Genomic DNA, 19,654 nt, shown 5'->3' with positions numbered 1-19,654 from the left:
AGGACTGGAGCTGGGGACCGTGGGGGTTCCTGGTGTCCTGAACCCTTCGCTGGGACAGAGCTGGGGGCTAGGAGGGTCGTTTTGGGTCATGAGCCCCGCCCAGGGATAGAGATGGGGACTGTGGGTGTCCTGGGGCATTGGCATTCCGTGAGGGTAGAAATGGGGGTCTCTGGGGCCCTGTCCCTGCTGTGGGCTAGACTGTGCCTGCTCTGGGGGTTGCGGGGGTCCCGTCACCCCGTGCAACAGCGCTGGGGTTTGTGGCGTCCTTGGGGTCGTGTTCCCTCCACAAGATTAGAGCCAAGGGGTGCGGGGGGGGTGTCCCTATCCCAGAGCTGCTGCCCCCTCCGCCCCCCCGCCCTCTTGTGGCACTGCTGCTGAGGCTGCTGGGACCTGCAAGCTGAGCTGAGAAACCCGCTCCACCCCTCCCCTCTGTGCCCTCCCCGCTGCCCAGCTGGGGCCCAGCCGTGGCCTGGGGCAGGGCTGTGCGGCAGTGAGCAGCGTGAGGGGTGAAGCTTCCTCTCACCTTCCAGTCTTTGTGTCTGTCTGCTGCAGGGATCCCATGGAGTGTTCTCCGGAACTACTCCTCTGCCAGCGCCAAGGAGAAGGCGAGGAGAAATGCCATCTGCGAGAGGACGGAGCTGCTGGAAGGTGAGTCGGGGAGGGCTGGGAGAGCTGCAGGGGTTTCCCTTGTTTGGTGTCCTGGAGTTTTTCTAGGAGTCTTCCCATTCTATATAGCCATAAAGAAGTTATTTGGGACTGGAAATACCTGTAGACTGGGGAAGGATGTGGGGCTTCCCGTGGACTTGCTGGCCTCCCTGAGCAAGTTCTGTCCTGTCTTAACGACCTGGAGGCCCACCCTACCCACAGGGAGCGTTGAGTTGCTGTAAAACACAGGGTGGTCCTCAGGGACTGTAGAGGAGTCCCTCCAGGGCATGTGAGGGCCCTGCCAGCTGACCTGGAACATGGTCTGGCTTTGGGTTTTCTGCCCAGGTGAGCTGGGGGCGTGAGGTCCTTGGAGAGAGGCCCAGTGAAGTGACCAGGCAGCAGGTTAGACAAGCGTGAGCTGGTGCTTTTTCCACTGCAGTGACATTGTTGGGTTCCTTGGGATGACAGGGTGGATCCCAGAAAGACAGCGGTCAAAACAGCTGATTGCTGGGAGGAGGGCTGGCCAAGGAGGGAAGAAGTCCTTGTGCGGAACCTCTTTTCCTGAGTGTGTTCCCGGGCACTCCCAGAGGTGAGGCCCTGGGGTAGGATACAACCTTCTGCTGTGCCTTACATCCCTTCACCTCTCCCCGGCTGTGTGTTTCCTGGCAGTGCTGAAAGCTCGGGTGAAGCAGCTCCAAGCCAGTAATGTCCCAGAGATGACGGTCAACAAAGTGGATCTGGCCCCGCTGGGGAATGACAAGTACCAGGACCTGCTGGAGAAAGTGGTGGCTCCTGGCCCTGCAGAGGAGCAGCCCACTCCCAGGGGAAGGGGTGAGAGCCCGGCCAGGCCCGGAAACTGGGTTGAGAAGTTGAAGAAGGAGATGTACATTCGGCAGCTGAAGGTGGAGCGGAAATTATCCATTGCTGCCTCCCGGCTGGCTCTGGAGGGCCAGGCCAAGGCCAAACCCAAACGAAAGGATAAGGCGAAGGCCAAAGCTAAAGCCGAGAAGAGACTGAAGAGGCCAAAGGCTAAAGTAGCTGCTGCCGAGAGCCAGAGCCACGCTGGCTCCCGCAACGTCTATGCACGCAGCAAGCCCATGGTGGTAGCAGTGAAGGAGGCTGCAAAGGCACAGAGGCCTCAGAGGGTGCTGAAGAACAAGGACAGCAGCCAGCACAAGGTCCTGCAGCAGACCATCCAGTCCAACCTTGAATGCTTCTTGTTCTTGCAGCAGCCAGAGGAGGCCGAGAGGTTCCTTCTCTTGTACCACAGGTCCCCTGTGAAGAGAAGGCTCTTGAATACCAATGCGTACAACATCGTGATGCGTATCTGGGCAAGAAAGGTACCAAGCTGTGGGCTGCTACCCTACTCTGGCTGTCAGGTTTTCTGGGTGGCCGAGGGGGAGAGGGGGGCTGGCTCAGGAGGAGGATCCTCATGCTTGTAGAAACAGTGGTCGCTGTTTTATCTGTGTTTGTCACATCTGCCTTCAGCAAGAGGGCTTGGCTTCTGCTGAGAGGGATGGAGCTGATATGAGGCCACTGATCCCTGTGAGGTGGCTTTGAGGGGGAGAAAGGGATGGGGCAGGATAGATGTGGCTAAAGCTGAACGGGAGCAGAGGGGTGTGAAGCTGTGATTTGGGGCTGCTCGTGTCTGTGTCCACAGCCCCCTTCCCTTCTCATCCGCAGGGCTGCTTGCAGCGCATCAACCGGCTGTTTTCCATGATGGAGTCCGTCGGCCTCCAGCCCAGCCTGGACTCCTATGCGGCAGTGCTGGAGTGTATGGGCCGGAACCAGTCGTGCACCAAAGCCATCCAGAGGTAATGCACTTCGCTGGCCACAGGGTGCCGCTGACCCCGGCCAGCATCTCCGCAGCCTGCTGATTTGCTGTGCTGGGAGAATTGGGAGCTCTCTCTGGGGAAGAGATGTGCTGGCCCGGGTTTGGGAAGACCTGTCGCTGCTGCGTGCACATCTAGATGCTCTGACCCACTTCTCGTGGTCAGATTTAGGGGCAGGCAGTGCTCCCACAGTGGTCCCTTCTTGCCACCCCCAGCTGCTAGGGAGTTTGTCCAAGATCTTGCAGGGAAAGGAGATGTAGGAGGTGAGAACAACCTTGCTTCTGGACAGAGCTGTGTCTGCTTCCCACAGAGCAGCTCCCTGGGCTGGGAGCAGCCTCTTGGTTCTGCACCTATCCTGGGCATCTCTCTCCCACTGGCCCCTCCATCACTGCCCAGCAGGAACGGCTCCTCCATTTGTTTTTATAACACCTCCATGGCGTTTGTCCTTCCTGGTAGGCTCAGCCAAACAGCTGTTTTTTACAGGGTGCCAGCTCTGGAGGAGTGTGGACAGGAGATTCAGGTGGATTTCATGGAGCATAATGGGCAGAATAAGTGTCAGACCCAAAGCGAGGAGCTGAAGAAGCCCTGTGAGATCCCGGCAGGCTGGGTCTAGGGCAGTGCTTGGGCTGGTAGCACAACCCGCTGCCTTGCCAGAGGATGGAGAGAGCTTTCTGGTGATATGTTAATGCTGCACAAACACCCTTGGGTGGTTCAGTGTTTTGTCACTGGCCTCCTGTGTCCCTTGGTGGGTTAACAAGTTCTAGATGCCTCTGAGTGAACGTCTTCCAGTCAGCTGATTCAGAAGTGACTGGCATTGACTTTCCTGCCTGGGTGTGTGGGTGTTGCATCAATACAGCAGTACAACTGTATGGCTGTCTATAGTCAGATGTTTATAGCACACCTGCACAGATTTGTCACCCCCAAGCCTTGCCAGGGCATGTGTGTGTTTCCCCACAACTGTTCCTGTTTGCTGGTGCTGTATGTGTGGGTACAAGCTCTCATTTCCCTTCTGCTCCTAAACGTGCTCTCCCAGTTGGACACAGCAGTGCTGAGCCTGTGCTGGGAGCATGCGAGATGGAGGTTTTTTTTAGCTCTGCTCACAGACTGTGGGGTTGCTTTGGGGGCGTAAGGTGGGAGTTGCATGTTTTAACTGGGCTGCTGTGGGGTGGTTTTTGGGGAGCGTGGCTCTGCAGAGATATAGAGCTGTTCCTCGCTGAAGCTCCTGCCTGCTCCCTGATGTACCAAAATGCAGCTGGGGTGCACGCAGCAGCAGGATTCACAGTGTGTTGCCATTGTGGCTCAGGGCATTGTTTGTCACCTCGTGGGCTCTTGATGCTTTCCCAAAGCTGCGAGGGGCTCCCTCCTGCCTGTTTAGCTTTCTGTGGCTGATGGGGGCCTGGGCTGGGGCTTGGCTGGTGCTGCTGTCACCCGGGTCTGCTTGTCCTCCCTCCAGTGTCACCTGGTGCAGGCCAGGCCAGTTGGCAGGGGGGGCTCTGGGCTCCAGGCTCCACTGTGCCCCAGATCCTGGCTCCAACCCAGCAGAGCCAGGAGGATGGAGTCCCGCAGCATCCTCTGTGGGGCTGAGGAGTGGGAGATGGTGCTGTGTGCAGGGGATTCAGGTCTCTGGCAGTGATGGGAGCTGCAGGGAAGAGAGCTGCCTCCCAGGCACTGCGGCCACTCCTGCTGCTCAGGCTTTCTCCTGCAGCTGCCCCCAGGCTTGGTACATGAACTGCAGTCCCCTGCCCCTTTGCCCAAGCCGTGACCAGTCCCATGGGTTCCTTTCTGCTGGCTCGGGCTGGAGGTGAGAGCAGGGTTATTTGTGGGTGAAGGAACCTGCATCTTTTTGCTCAGTCTCACAGTGGCAGCGGAGCTCAGTCTCCCCACCCGGGTGTGAAGGTGAAAGTCGCCTGCTCAACAGAGGTGTGGGCTGGAGGGTGGATAATTGATCGCTGTAACCTGAGGCGGGTGACCTTGTCAGGACAGGCTGTGATCTGGAGGCAACTCCCACCCCAGCAGCTCCTGCAGCCCCAAGCTGGCTCCTGGCTGTATGCAGAGGGCAGGGGGAGCTCCCTTGTTCCTGCAGGACAGTGTCTTGCTGCCAGGCTGCCTGAGAGTCATGCTTTTGGTGGACTGAGGCATCTGCCTGCCTTCTGTGGGTTTCCCAGTTATGCCCATTTCTGCACCGTTATTCTGCCATCTGGAGCTGGGCAGACATCAGCTCTGTCAGGCACAAGTTGCTGCAAGGCTTTCAGCAGTTGCTGCATGGAGCATGCTTTGAGGAGCATGCAGGAGAAGGGAAGAGGCATCCCAGAGCAAGCGCATGGGGCACATCCCTCTCCCCAGGCCTGTCAGAGCCTTTCCAACAAGTGTGAGAGGTTGCACCCGCCTGCAGCTGCCCTGGCATGAAGGGTGGTGCAGAGGAAAGCTGCTGGGAACCACCTGGCATGGGGAAGCCCTACCAGTCCTCCTGGAATGGCCTGGAGCCATGTATGAGTCTCCTGCCCTGTGCTCAGAGCTAATTCTTGGTGGGTGCCAGCCTCCAAGACCTGCTTTGGGAGAGAGTTTTGCTGTTGTGGATGCCAGGAATTGGGGAGGGATGGCTCTTTGTCCTGTGGTGTGTCTCATGTGGGTCCAGGTGATGCTGTTGAGGGCACAAGTGAGGAAGGAAAAGCCTGATACAGTCAAGGCTCTTGGATCCTCAAAAGTGGGCACCCTCATCTGTCTCCTCCGTGCTTAGTCTTCTGTTTAAAAACTTTGTTCCGTGTCTCATTATGTGCTGATTTCTGTACAACTTAGTCCCCTGTGAAAGGTTAAGCCTGTCTTATCTACCCCTCTTCAGATGTATGCAGCAGCTGAAGAATGATGGCTTCCATGTGGATGAGCTCTTCCAAAAGTGCTTGTTTGAGGAAGATGAGAAGGAGAAGGTGCTGAGGGCCATCAGGATTGTCCAGCCCAACTACCAGCTGCCCCCTCCACCTAGCCCACAGACCTGCAAGTCTTCTCTGCTCCGGGACTTCTACTCCAAAGTAAGCTCCAGAGCTCAGGGATGTCTCTGCAGCTTGGGGAGGTGTTGGAGCCGGCCAAATTGTGTTCACAGGTGTCCTCAGGTCCAGCCCAGGACTGTAATATGGGAAGAACTCTTTAGCCCTATATCTGCTCAGTAGCCCATGCAAATAAATCAAATGAATAGCCTTACCAGCAGCCTTACAGAGGAACAGAGAAGTCGAGGGCTGGCAGGGGGGCTGGAGATGACCTTCATGCACTGGAGGAGGTGCTTGGGGGGATGCTTGACCATGATACAGGAACAGAGCAGCCTCTGGAGAGGCCTCTTACTCCAGACTCCTTGGGGTTTGCCAGCCAGAGACTCATACACATGCTTCTTGCAGGGAAGCTGGGAGAATGAGCATGTCTTCTCTTCCTCTGGCTTTTGGCACTTATTGCCTCACTCTTGTTGCAGGAGAAGATGGTGTCGTACCCCAAGCTGGATTTCTCTGTGCAAGAGTTGCAGGAGCGCTTTCAGCAGCAGCTGGAGATGGAGCTGAACAACACCATAACCATCGAGTCAGTGGAGTCAACCAAACCTCTGACCCCACAAGCCATTAAAGCGGTAAAGCTTGGAGTCTGGGGGCTGCATGTCTGGAGGGAAGGCGGGCAGTTCAACCCTCAGGACCAGTGGGAGAGAGGCAGGGATCGGGGGCCTAAAAAGGAGGGCAGCTCCCTGGTGACACAGTCTCACCACAGCATTACTGTCTTGCTTCCATTTCTGTGTAGCGCAAACTGCTGGCCACCCTTCGTTCCCGGTGGCATGACTCCATCCTCCAGGCCCTGCAGAAGTCAAAGCACAGCATGTCCAAGCTCAAGACGGTGTCGGGGTACAACATTCTCTACCCCTATCTGTGCCTGCTGCCGGATGAGGAGTATGTGGGCATCATGCTGCAGGTAGGACCCTGCCCTGCCTTTGCAGAGCTACAGGAACAGGGCCTCCCGGACGGCCATAGGGCTGCCACAAGGCACTGATGTCTCGCTTGGGCCAGCAGAATCAGAACATGAGCCTCAAAGTTGGCCCAGGTTGTTAGGTGCAGGCTCTGTCTGCTCCCTGTGCTGAGCAGCCAGAGAAGCCCCTTTTCTGTCCTGGCCATGTTTCCGTCCTCATCATCTGCTCAGCATCATGGGAATCGGCATCTTTTTATGCTCCCCGTACAGGAGCTTTAAGTTCCACTTTGTCTCTCTGCTCTGTCTTTCTGTTCCTCCCTCCTTAAGACGCACTTTGCCTTTTCCTTTCTCAGATCCTCAACACCCTCTCTCCACAAGGAGAATCCCTGGCTGTGTTGGCCAGGGAGCTGGGCTCGAAAGTCTACAACAGATACATCACCCAGAGAAAGCTGCGCAGCCGCCAGCTGGAGAAGGTGCAGGAGGTCTATGAGGACTACATCCACCTGCTGGCAAAGGACAGCCAGGTAGATATGCCTGGGAGAGGGGGGGTCGTGGGGCCTGAAGGTTACAGAGCAGCAGAGCTGCTGGAGATGGGGCAAGGCAGTTTGTCTGTCCACCTCCTCGCAAGCACAAGGTCTGGGTTCTGGAAACCTGCTGCTGCAGAGGCCACCAGAACCAGTAAGGCCCCTTGGCAAGCCCCCTGCCCCATGGCAACAGGCAGGTCAATTCTGGCATAGCCGTGGGTATTTCTCAGCTAGAAGGTTTTAAATTGGCAGAGTTGATCCTTTGGAGCCAGACATCCCATGCAGGAGAGCTCTGGGACTTGAGAGGGTGTGCTCTGCAGGGCAGGATGGGAGGGGAGGAAGGGGCCAAGGCCACCGAACTGGGCAGCTTGAGGGCTGGATGAGCAGGTTGTTCCCACAGCTGTGTGCACATGGCATGGTGGGGGAGGCAGATCGGCAGTCTGGGAAGGAGGGTCGGGATGGTGTGTGGACAGGGTGTCAGCACAGGGATGTGGTAAGAGGAAGGGCTTTGCAGCACTACTGTCCTGGCCTGCAGCAGAAGCAGTTTTTTACTGTGGGCTTACCCCAGCCACATCAGCAGTCCTTCCTGAAATACCCCTGTCAGGGAGGACCTCACAGAGACACGAGGGTCCTTCTCAGAGCCATGTTCCAGGTACATAGATCCCCTCCAGCAAACCCCCTGGGAGCAGCATGGCTGGCCCCTCCAGCTGACCCAATTTTCTCCTTCCACCTCCCAGCCTGACGAGTATTTGCCACGGGAATATTGGGAGAAGTTGGTGGCAGAAGCAGGCTTTGGGCCTTCCCTAAACTTGAAGGACTGCAGCTGGCCATACATGCTCATCATGCGCCTGGGCATGCATATGCTGGAACTCCTGGTGCATGCTGTCAAGGTGCCCAGGAATGCCCTCAGTCCTCACCTGGAGCACAAGCTTATCCCCGTCCTCTACCACGTCTACTCCTTCCGCAGCAGCTGGCAGGTGAGCCTTGTCCTTGGGGCTCTGGGACTGTGCAGGTCACCTCTTCATTGGAACTGGGCCTTTGCAAGGCCCTTTTCCCCTCCCTGCTGCCTTTCCTGCTCAGGGACACTTTGAGGAGCGTCTGGTTCTGTGCAAACAGTGTCCTTACTTGGCATGACTGTTATGTAATGGCTGACTGACCACATGCTCTTCCAGACTCCAGCCCTAATCCTCTACTGCTGACCTTCACCTCTCTGATTCTCCTCTCCAGATTGGGCTGATAAAGCCCCATCCCATCTTCTCCCAGATTGTGTCAGACGCTGCAGAGACCTTGCTGACCTTTAACTCCTCTGCCATGCCTATGCTGTGCCCCCCGGTACCATGGACCTCCCCCCACTTTGGTGCCTTTGTTCTGAATGACACCAAGTTGATGCGCTTTGTGGATGGGGCCATCCAGCACCAGCTGCTCCTGGAGCAGTGTCCTCCGGTGAACCTTCACCCCGTGCTGGATGCCCTGAACCAGCTGGGCAACTGCGCCTGGAAGATCAACCAGCCAGTGCTGGATATCATCATCTCAATCTTCAATGACAAAGGCAATGAGAAGCTGGACATCCCACCGCCCATCTCTGAGGCCCCCAGGCCTCCTGCCACTCCCAGCAATTCCTCTACCATGAACAAGTCCCAGAAGCATGAGTTGTTGCTGTACAAGAAGAAGACAGCTGAAATGCACAGCTTGCGCATGGATGCACTCTATAAGCTCTCCATCGCCAACTATGTCAGGGACAAGGTGTTCTGGTTTCCTCACAACATGGACTTCCGAGGCAGGACTTACCCTTGCCCACCTTATTTCAACCACCTCGGTAATGATGTCACCCGGGCCATCCTGCTTTTCGCAGAGGGAAAGCCACTGGGGCCCAAGGGCCTTGACTGGCTGAAGATCCACCTCATTAACCTTACGGGGCTGAAGAAGAGAAATGCCTTGCAGGAGCGGCTGGAGTACGCCAATGAAATCATAGAGGAGATCCTGGACTCAGCTGACCACCCGCTCACGGTATGTGGTGAACAGCTGGCAGGGCTCTGCTCACTCTTGGGATGAAGTGGTGGGACCCTGAACCACAGGGGAATAGCGTGGGCTCCGGGAGCCTGCAGCTAGCCCGAGGCAAGTTGGGAGGTTCCCCTTCAATGACCGAACTGGAAAGCGGTGAAGTTCGCCTGTGTGGGCATCCAAGCAGGAATTGTTCAAACATGCTAAGGAAAAAAGGGATCAGTGCCATCTTTAATTTCAGAGGACACTTAACCATTCCTCTCATTTAGCATAGATTCTAGAAAGTAAAATAAAAAGGAAATCAGATCAATTTTGAAACAAAAACATTTTGAAGAATAACACTTTGAGAGGAAAAAGGGAAACAAAGCATTGCAGAGTTTCCTAAATAACACATTTCTATCTGAAAACACAATAAATATTAGGGAAGTGGAGGCATGGTGGGAGGAGGTGCCTTGCCCAGTATATCCCAGGAGAGCAGGGGCTCCTGCCTTTGCTTTGGGGTGCCATAAGAGCACTGCCTGCTCCTACCAGCATGTGCTTTCCTGTTCCCAGGGCAGGAAGTGGTGGATGAACACTGATGAGCCCTGGCAAGCCTTGGCATGCTGTATGGAAATCGCCAAAGCCTCGAGGTCCCCGGATCCAGCAGCCTACATCTCTCATTTCCCAGTTCACCAGGTAGGAGCCCAACAGATCCACGTGGCCCGTGTAGCTGAGCGGCAGGGAGGAAAACAGGCAGGGCAGAAGCATCCAGGTCTCCGACACTTCATTTACCACACCATGTGGCTAGGCTTTCTTAAGAATGGGAGTGCAGACTACAGGCATCTTGGCTTGAGAACTCCAGTAATTTGCTTCTGCATGCAGGCATTAATAAGCCAGTACAGTCAAGTGCTGCTTTGCTTCCTTTGGCTGGAGCAGAGCCTGTCTGGGAGAGCGCCGTCAGCTGCCTGCAGGGTAAGAGCTGGGCCAGTCTTACCTTCTCCAGCTGTGGGATCAGGACTGGAAGTCAGCCTGACCCCGGCTGGCTGGGATGTGGTGTGGTGCATGACAGCACGTGCCTGTCTCAAGTGCTCAGGACTCTGCTGAGGCTTTTGGGGCCTTTGCTCCGCTCCCATTCTGAGGCTGAAGCCAAGCAGCTCTGCAGGAGCAAAAGATGGCAGGTCTGGACCTCTGAAGAAGGGCAGGGGGACAGAGCTGATCTGTCCCCTGTGTTCAGTGATGTGGCTGTCACCATGTACCCTGTCCCTGCTTGGTCCCAAACATGCCCACACTCTGAATGGGACAAGTGCAGTTGCTCACATGCTGCTCAGCTCTCTGAAGGCATCTGTCCTTCCCGGCCAGAGAGATGAGGCAGGCAGCTGCTCCTGTTAGCTAGTGCTCAGCCCTTTCTCCCTGCTGTGTCCCAGCAGATCTGCAGCTCTCTCTGCAGCCGCTGCCCAGCCAGCTATCTGTCTGCACTGATAAATACCCTTGCTGCATAGGAGACAATGATTAATTGTTTTCCTGGTGAGAGGGGTTTGCTCATTTATCTCATTAGAAGATCAGATGGCCATAACGAAGTGGGGGGGAGAGGGGACAATAGGAGTGTATTCTGGTCTGGAATATGTATGAGACAGTCTAAACTGATATTCTTATGACAACAAAAGATCAAGAGAGCTGTTGGGGGTGCGTGGAGGTTGCCATTAATGAAATTCAAGCAAGGACATCTTCTGGAGGGCACCTGAGTCTCTTTCCACCTGAGTCATCAGTGTTTGGTCAATAGAGGCAGCTCTTCTGCCGTGGCAGGGCTGCCAGAGCGCTGTCAGTTTTCGGTTCTGCAACTTGCTGCACTGCAGGGTGTGGAGAAGAGGGGGAGAAGAGAGGTGTCTTGATCCTGCCGGCAGCTGCAGGCTCCCTTTGACCAGGCAGAGCCCAAGCACAGGGACGGTCCAAAGCAGCAGTGCATCTTCTGTGAGAAGCGTTTCCGCTGGTTCTGTTTGGGGAACAGCAGGACCTTCCCACACCATCATTCAGGTCCTGCCTGTCTCATCCAAGCTGATCTTGGTCCCAGGAGGGCTGTCAGGGCAGCTGCTGTGACAGATTGGTCAGTGTGCGTCTGTAACTGCAGCTTTGGGAAAGGCTGGGTCGGAGCTGGTTTCTGTCAGGAGGATGTTTTCATCAGCCACAGAGCAGAGGCAGCACAGCTAGCTGGAGCCTTGGAGTCAGCTGTGGCTTGCTGAGTGATCTTCAGCTTGGCCTGCCTCTTCCTGCCTCTGATCCTGCTCCTGGGTTTTCTGAGGTGGTTTTGACTGCCGGCTCTTGGGGCTTCTTTTAGCATCCTAAACAGATTTGTTGTTTTCCAAATTTTCTGGTTTTCAGTGTTTCCACAGAGCTCTGATGTCTTTGAAAATTTATGGAGGGGGCAGTGTGATGTGAGGCTTTCTTTTTTTAAACTTCATGGGCAGCAGTAGTTAGTGATGAGACCCAGATAGGAAAACTGTCCAGAAAGAAAATGGAAACCAGTGTGGCCCTGGCCACTGCTGGAATATCAGCTGCAAACCTATCTTAAGAGAGGGGGGAAAAATGGCAATAACCTTCTGAGCCAAGTGTATCTGTGGTGTTGAGTGGGGGCAGATGAGCAGGGCTCCATCCACACACTAACACCTTGTTTCCACCCACACACAGGACGGCTCTTGCAATGGTCTGCAGCACTACGCGGCTCTTGGCCGGGACCTTATTGGCGCCATCTCCGTCAATCTGATGCCTTGCGATGTCCCCCAGGATGTCTACAGTGCGGTGGCCCAGCAGGTAAGGCACAGCAGGGACACAGGGAGGTGTCCTCTTGGACCTACCTCCACCTCTTGCCACTGTGTTGCACAGGGTCGCTCCAGCTCCCAAGGAGAAAGGTCGAGATAAGACCGGTGTACAGAGGGCTGGGAAAGCATGAGCTGTTCGGAGGCAGAGAGTCTTTCCCTCCCCAAATGGGAACCACTGCAGCAGCTGCAGTGGAGATCTGTCCTGACAGAGGTAGCTATGCAAAATCCACTGGGATTTCTGCTGTCCTCACTTCTGAATGAAGTCTGGGAGAAGTAGGGTAGAGAGGTGGAAGAGAGCAGAGAGTGTTCCTCATCTCTTGGTCACAGCTGGCTGGCCTGCAGGTTATGGGATTTTCTTCATTTGAGCAGGGTAGGAGCAGGGGGAGGGGCAGATTCAGCCTTTGGCCCTGCTGCCAAGTCTTCGGTTTTCTTGGCAAAACATGATGTGAAATGAGCCTACTGTGAAGTGTGCTGAGATCTACCAGGCTCACTCAACTGGCATTGAACCCCTGGCTTTCCCTTCTAGGTCTCAGCATGTTTTGTCCAGGCAGCACCAGGCCAGAGGGTGGGAGGAGCACACAGAGGGCGCGTGGTTTGCTCAGTTATCATTGGGGATGGCAGAGGCAGGAGAACCTGAGTCCTGAGCCACAGTCCTAGTGCCATGTCCTTGTGATGTCTGGTACCGCCCAGCTGCCAAGTGACACTGCTCTGCTGAGGCAGCAGTGGAAGGCTCTGCAGGCATGGTTATCCGTGAGATGCGGATGCCTCTTGATTCCTTCAGGAGATGATCTCTGTTAACCAGGCTGGTGAAGGTGCGCTGCAGGGTTTCTGATGGGAGTTCAGGCCAGGCAGTGCACAGCTGGGAGGGTCTCATGTGGCCCCCCTGACTCTCCCCCAGCCATGGAAGGGGCTTGGGCCAGCATTGCTCACAGTGAAGCTGACCTCCTGGGGTGCTCTCCTCCTCAGGTTGAGGAGTTTCGGAAGAAGGATGCTGAACAGGGGGTGAAGATTGCCCAGGTGCTGCAAGGCTTCATCAGCCGCAAGGTGGTGAAGCAGACGGTGATGACAGTGGTGTACGGTGTCACACGCTACGGCGGGCGGCTGCAGATGGAGAAGCGTCTCAAGGAGATTGATGAGTTCCCTGAGGTAGCGTGCCTGCCCCAGCCTCCCCCAGCAGTGTTTTCCTCAGCTCTCAGTCCCTCCTGGGAGAAGTACTTGCACTGCACTTCCTGTGGGTTTCCTTCCTGCCTTGCTCTCTCCTTAACCCCCTAAATCTCAGCTAGCAGAGGGATGTGCAGGACTGAGCCCCCCATGCCTGTGCCAGGCTTGTCCAGCCTGCAGGAGAGCTGTCCGCCAGCACTTGTGGGTGGGAAGGGATTCTTCGGGTGGGGCTCTCCTCCTCCTTCCTGGACCCAGTTTGGTGGCATGACAGCCTCAGCTGGTGTTTCAGATGCAAAACAAGGCTTGTGGCTGTGCTCTTCCCTCTGGAAGTGACCCTTGTCTCTAGCAGAGTTCTTGGAGGCTTGTTCCTCCTGACGCCCGTTTCTTGTTCTGTGACCCCACTGTAAGACAGTTCTTGCTGAGTGGATGATTTGCCACAGCAGGTTGGTGTGGGGAGTGTTTCTGCTGTGTGTTATGTTCCTGGGGCAGATGAGGCAGCGAGAGCCTCCTGTTCGTCCAGGGACATTGCACGGAGATCAGCCTGTTCTTGGACAAGGAGCCATCTGAAGTGCTGATCTCAGCCTCTCTCCATCACAACTCACAGCCAGCTGTCTGCAACAGTGCAAGACTTAACACAGTCTGTGATGGAGGCAATTTTGAGGCCAGGGAGCAGGGAGATGGTCTTCTAGCTTACCCTAGGTCCCATCACTTTGCTCCATATCTTTTGCTGCCCCTTTGCCTGACCTCTTGCTCTGCCTCTGGTCTGTGCAGGAATACTTGTGGGAAGCATCTCACTACCTCGTAAAGCAGGTGTTCAATGGCATCAAGGAGATGTTCTCAGCGACTCGAGATATCCAGGTAAGGTGTCTGTTGCCTTTTATCTCTCTCTGCCTTTTCTTCTTGCTGGCCCACCCATACGTAGACATGGGGAGAAATGATTCTTCTGGGTCCTGACCCAGAGAAGATCCTCCTGTCCCAGCCCAGAGGTGTGGGAGTGTGCCTGGTGCAGGGCCAAACTCCCCTTAAGTGCTGGACTGTCACAGTCAGCGGCAGGAGTCAGGGTTGCCTGTGCTGGGAGGGGATGGGGTCTCCCAGCTGCCCATACTAACTCCAGCCACTTTCTTCCCTGCTTCCCTCTGCTAAAGAACTGGCTGACAGAGAGCGCCAAGCTCATTGCCCAGTCAGGACAGACGGTGGAGTGGGTCACACCGCTGGGTCTCCCCATCGTGCAGCCCTACTATCGATCCAAGTCCACTGTGGTAAGTATCTGGTGTGCAGGACTCATCTACCCTTCCCTCCACCATGGTGGGAAGCAGGGGAAGGACAACCAGGCTTTGAGGCAGCAAGCTAAAAGCCTGGCAGGTTGGCATCACCTGCGGGTGAGCCCGCAGAGCAGGTAGGATTTGTGCATACAGACACATCCTCCAGCCTCGTTGCTCCCTGCAGAGACTGGAGCGTGTGGGTGGGCTGGTGAGGAAGCTCTGCTGCTCCCATCCCACACAGGCAGCTGGGGCACAGGCCCATTCCCTGCACCGAGGAGCCTTCCTCAGGGCTCGAGTGATTCAGTCTCGCTGCTCTCGCCTCCTACGTGCTGCTGCACTGACTCACATCTCCCCAGCCTGTCTCGTCCTCACAGCCACTCACCTCCAGGAGCCCTTCTCTTAGCCCTTGCAGGGGTGAATCAGCATGTCACTGGGAAGGGTTGAAGGATGCCTGCCAGCATCCTTGGGAGGGGAAGCAGGCAAGGTGTCACTGAGAAGCCGCAGCTGCCATGGTGACTGGGATGCCCTGGAAAGGTCCCTGCCCAGGCTCCTTGTTGCAGCCGGGGACATTTCCTGCAGAGCAGAGTAGCTCTTGGTCAGTGCAGTCCCCTCTCCAGAATTACAAGCCAGTGCTGAGCGCCTTGTGCTGGCTGGGCAGTGCAGGGTGACAGCTGATCCCCTTTCTCTCTCCCTGCAGCTGAATTGCAGCATGCAGAACTTGAGTGTGAAAAGCTCCAACAGCAACCAGTAAGTATGAAACCATGGTCTTTACTGAGCCCCTGCTGTCTCCAGCCTGTGCTTTGGGGACAAAGCCTTCCCATCAGTGGAACCTGCCAATGAGTGCTAAAGCTCCTGGTATTTCCCTGAGCTGCAGAAAGCCACCTGGAGGAGCCCTTCCAGGGCTGCCCCCATTAACCCCAGGTCTCAGCTGGCATTGGCTCTATGCTGGCTTTCTCGTCTTTGGCCCTGGAAGTGCCCCAGCTCCTCCTGTCTCCCACTCTGTGCTGCAGGAAGCCTGATACAGTGAAGCAGAAGAATGCCTTCCCACCCAACTTCATCCACTCCCTGGACTCCACACACATGATGCTCACAGCTCTGCACTGCCTCAGGTAAGGAGCGGGCAGCCAGGGCTCTTCCCTGGCTCCGGGACTCAGTCTCTGCTGGGAAAGTGTCATCAGGGCAAAGCATGCAATGTGGGAAAGAGGTTTCCCTGGTGCGTGGGTGTTGGGGCTTCTGGCAGAGAAGGGATGGAGAGGAGGCAGCAGGGCAGGGACAAGGGAGATCATGGGGTTAGCCACGTCTCTCTGAAGATCTGCAGGGAGTCCCCTTCCTTGCATGGTCCCTGCTTATGTCCTAGCAAGAGGGTCAACATGGGGTAGGGAATGTCGCAGAGAGGGGGCTCTCGGCACTCTCTCATGGCACCTTCTGCTGCCTCCCAGGCAGGGTATGACCTTCGTCTCAGTCCACGATTGCTACTGGACTCACGCGCTCACCGTGGACATTATGAACCAGGTAAAAATGTCCTCCTGGGTCCCGTGCGAGCAGGGATCTTGCTGATCTGTCCTCTGGGCACTTGCCAGCCCTTGCCTCCCCTGGGCTTTGCTCCACAGGCTGATTTATTCACCTAGGCAAGGTGAACCTGGGGTGCTTGCTGGTGGTTGCAGCTGATTTCCTGGTGCCATAGCCCCATCTCCTTCCACCCTTCACAGAGTGTGTCTCTGAGAATCTGTGCCTGTAAAGCAGCACTGAACACAGTGCCTAGCAGAGTCGGTGCCCCTGGGCTCTTTCCCCTGGAGTGCTGCAAGGGCTGTTGTACAGTGGATTGATAAATGGAGCCTCTGCTTCCCCCCTTCCCAAGCTGATTCCCTTCACCCTTTTCTGGCAGCCCCCCCTTCCCACTCTTGCCTGCTGCTTTTCCTCTCCCTCACTCTGACCTGTCTTGGTTGAGAAAGCACTGAGGGGAAGGAGGGGAAAACACCTGTTAACCTGCAACTCACCATTGCTCCCTGGATCAGATCTGTCGGCAGCAATTTGTGGCTCTGCACAGCGAGAAGATCCTGCAGGATCTGTCCAACTTCCTGCTGGAGAAGTACTGCAGGTATTCCTCACCTGTTGGCAAACCCCCACCACGGTCCTTCCTACCCGCACTGATTCCCTCTCCCAGGGGTGGTTGTGCCCAGATGCTCACAGGTTGTGTCATCTGCCTGGGGGTTGCTCTGGAGGGAAGTTCTGCTTCCTTCTTGACTGACGCCCAAATTGCCTTAGATCTCAGTGTGAAAAACAAGGTGTCTGCATCCTTTTGCTACTGAAGTAGGATTTGGTGCTTGAATTGTTCGGTGGGCCTGGGGTAGGTCGTAATGTCTGTGCCTTGGGCTCCTCACAGTCAGGAGCAGTGAAGACACGCGTTGGGTTGGCCCAGTGAGTGGCCCTCAGTTACCACTGCAGAGCCAGACAGCACAGACCAACCCAATCCTGGGCAGGGTCTGTAGATGCCTCAGCACCTGCCTAGGGCTGCTGTGGGTAAGGGCTGAGCTCCTGCTCCTGCTGCAGGGTGTGCAATGTGTTTTGGAAGAGCTGAATCCTGTTGTCAGGGGCTTGCACTGGGGAGCAGAGGAGGGTGCACCTTCTCCCAGAGCTCCCATGCTGATTTGCTTTCCTTCTTGTTCATCCAGGTCCGGCAGAGAGACTAGAGCCCCCTGGCAGAAGAAACTGATGGAGCAGCTGTCAAATGTCCCCAAGACAGGTAGGAGCACAGGACAGGAACTGCAAAGCTAAGGAGCAGTTTGGAGACAAGGGGAGTGAGATGGGGAGTGGCCCCCAAAATCACCAAGCTCATGTGGTGTCTGAAGTTGGACATAGTGAGGGTCTGGCCAGCTGTGCTAAAGCTATCCCCTAAGATCAGGTTTTCCTGCCTGTGCTGGACTGTAGACCCATGGGGCAGTGCCTTAAGACATTCCCCTGCAAGCAGTCCCTGCCTTCCCCAGAGCTGAGCCCCTGGGATTTTCCCCAGGTTGACCCAGCTCATCCCGTCTCCAATCTTGTTGTTCCTCTCCCATCTGTTTCCAACCACGAGGCATTTGCCTGGAGATGGGAGTGAGGCACTCAGCATGGTAATTGCCAGGATCTAGATGATATACATGCAATGGGATTAAGGCAATTAGTTTAACTCCTCCTAATCTCTCGGCCCTGCCTCTGCCAGACCATCTGGCTAACCTTTGTTCTGCCTTTGCAAAGCTGAACAGGCCAGTGCTCTGCTGCTGCTGAGCAGCTGCTGTGGTCAGCCCCAGAGGCAGCACAATCCAGTGGTAGGGATGGTTCATACCCTGAGGCTGTGTGCTCCTCTCTTCCTCCCCTGCCTTGCTGCTGTTATGCTCTTCTGTCTTACTCTTCCTGCCACTGTCCCAGATAAATTTGGAGGGACATCAGTTCCTGGAGGAGCTCTAAGATCCCTGCTGTCTTGACCCATCGTGCATCATGGCCTGAGCTGAAGTAGTTTTCTGCAGGAAGCTGAAGCAGGGCTTGGGGCAGCTTCTTTCCCAGTTGTCCCATCTCCACCCTGCCCTGACCCTGCTCTCCTCTGACCTCTCCTCTCCCTCACTTCCTCCAGGCAAATTCAACCTGAAGAAGGTGATGGATTCCACCTATTTCTTCAGCTGAGCCCTAGCAGCCAGCAGGGCCCCTGACTACCTCTGGACTGCCAGCTGCCTCAGAGGCTGTGGCAGGCACTGGCCCACGAAGCTCCTCTGTCCTGCGTCTCATGGGGAAAGTGGGTATGGCTACCAGCCCAGCAAAAGATACCTGCCCAACATAGATGCTGGGGCAAACTGCAACCATGCAAGGAGCACAGGAGCAGCCACAAGGGGCCGGTGGGGGACAGGGTGTCCGCACTGTTTGCTGTTACTGTCTGCGTCCCAGGCAAGGGGGGACGTCTGCATCTCTCTGGTGTGGAGTCAAAGGGGCAATGGTACTGTACACTGTGCCCGCCTCTGCTGTGAGCTCCAGAGCTTGCCTGGCTAGCACCTGTCCTGGGGTGCCATCCCTCTCTGCCAGTGGAGTCAGACCTCCTGGAGTGTTAGGCCCCTGCCTGGAGGGGCTGGCAGCGGGCCGTGGCTCCAGCAGGAGCCTCCTGCCCCGCTCTTGGCTGTGGGGTGGGTGCTGCTCTCCATGCCCTGCTCTGGCTGCTGGGTACTAGCACCACTCTCCTGTAGTGCAGCCTCTGTGGCTCTTGACTTTCATTTCCAGGGATTGGTTTCACTTCTGCTCACTGGGTCTCAGGCAGGGAAAACCACTAACATGGGGGTGAAGGTGTATGATACTGTAAATAAAATGGTTTTTTTGAAATACTAGATGGGAACTCTGTCCTTCTTGGCACCTTTGCCTGAAGTTTGCAGGGTACTTGGGCTCTTGCTTCATCTTCCTGGGGCTGCTTGGGAGGTGGGACTGATGCCTCCCCAGACTGCGGCTGTTTTGCTGACTGGTTGGGCTTCAGTTATTCACAGAGGTGTCACACTCTGGAAATGCTTTTGTAGCAGAAACAGAGACAAAACTTCCATGCAGCACAGACCGGCTGCTGCAGTGAGAGCAGGGTTCTCGCAGGGGCTAACTGCAGCTACCCAGCTCTTGCATTTCTAGCCAGGAGCCTCCTGTCTCACCAAGACTGTGGTCTTCCAACCCTCCTCTCCTCAGGGCTGCATGTTTGTGTGCTGCTCCTGCAGCAGCTGATGTCTGGTGATCTTGCAGCTGGAGCTGTGTTTGGCCCAGCTCTTGGCTGAGCCTTGTACCCACTGGCTCCAGGTTGCAGCCTGCTCCCAGTTCCTTTCTTGCTGATGCTGGAGCAGGGACATGGCACTGCCAGCAAGGGAAAAGGTTCTGGGAGGAGGCTTTTCACCTCATCATTTTTCTGGCAGGGAAGCAGCTCTTCAAAGGACAAAGCTGCCTCCTGCAGCCCAGCCTGGGGCTGTGCCCAGTGGCAGGGCTCCCAGGGCTGAGCAAGGGGATCAGGAGCAGCCGGAGCCGCGGCAGGGAGGAACGGTGGCGAAGAAGCAGAGACGGAGTCGTGCGTAGCTCTGTCAGCTGCTGACGTTTATTGCACAGGATGGGCTGGATGGAAAGGTGGACGCTTGGAGCGGGGCCCTGTCCCGCCGGATGTGTGGCTACAGGGCGCCGGGCTGGCGTGTGGCCCCTCGCTCGCAGTCACTGCATACATTCAACGTGGAAGGCTGCGGAGTGCTAGGCAGAGGGGCATACATGCGCACGCACACACGCACCCCTGCACCCACACACCTGTACGCACATGCGTCCGTCAGTGCACACACACAAGCACGCTGGTACACATGCTGTGTGCCTTCCCCAGCCTTAAAGCTGGGACTGCCTGTGGGGCAGCCCCAGGGCTCAGGTCCCCAGGCTCCAGCGTCTTATCTCCGTCCTAACACTGACTAGGGGAGGTCGGGCTGCATTTACCCCCCCCCCAGGCTTCGGGGGGGGGGTCAGGTTGGGGGACAGCA

The 19,654-nt window shown here is 56.2% G+C and overlaps 1 protein-coding gene across 1 annotated transcript; it reads left to right on the top strand.

The window, feature by feature from the left end:
* Window positions 1–159: 159 nt before the first annotated feature.
* Window positions 160–18,424, top strand: POLRMT (polymerase (RNA) mitochondrial (DNA directed)). The gene is made up of 21 exons (XM_010563265.1): window positions 160–253; window positions 553–648; window positions 1,315–1,985; window positions 2,329–2,459; window positions 5,317–5,503; window positions 5,935–6,084; window positions 6,249–6,416; window positions 6,764–6,934; window positions 7,672–7,911; window positions 8,162–8,941; window positions 9,488–9,610; window positions 11,597–11,719; window positions 12,694–12,873; window positions 13,660–13,746; window positions 14,034–14,147; window positions 14,848–14,897; window positions 15,161–15,259; window positions 15,590–15,662; window positions 16,166–16,248; window positions 16,823–16,893; window positions 17,758–18,424. Exons 1-21 carry the CDS (start codon window positions 160–162, stop codon window positions 17,805–17,807), a joined length of 3,741 nt encoding a protein of 1,246 aa, XP_010561567.1. The 3' UTR covers window positions 17,808–18,424.
* Window positions 18,425–19,654: the final 1,230 nt, after the last annotated feature.

Source organism: Haliaeetus leucocephalus, unplaced genomic scaffold (genome assembly GCF_000737465.1).
Source record: "Haliaeetus leucocephalus isolate CR32 unplaced genomic scaffold, Haliaeetus_leucocephalus-4.0 Scaffold164, whole genome shotgun sequence".
Classification (NCBI taxonomy): domain Eukaryota; kingdom Metazoa; phylum Chordata; class Aves; order Accipitriformes; family Accipitridae; genus Haliaeetus; species Haliaeetus leucocephalus.
Note: the sequence above shows the minus strand (reverse complement) of the source record. Positions and strands in the feature narration are given on the sequence as shown.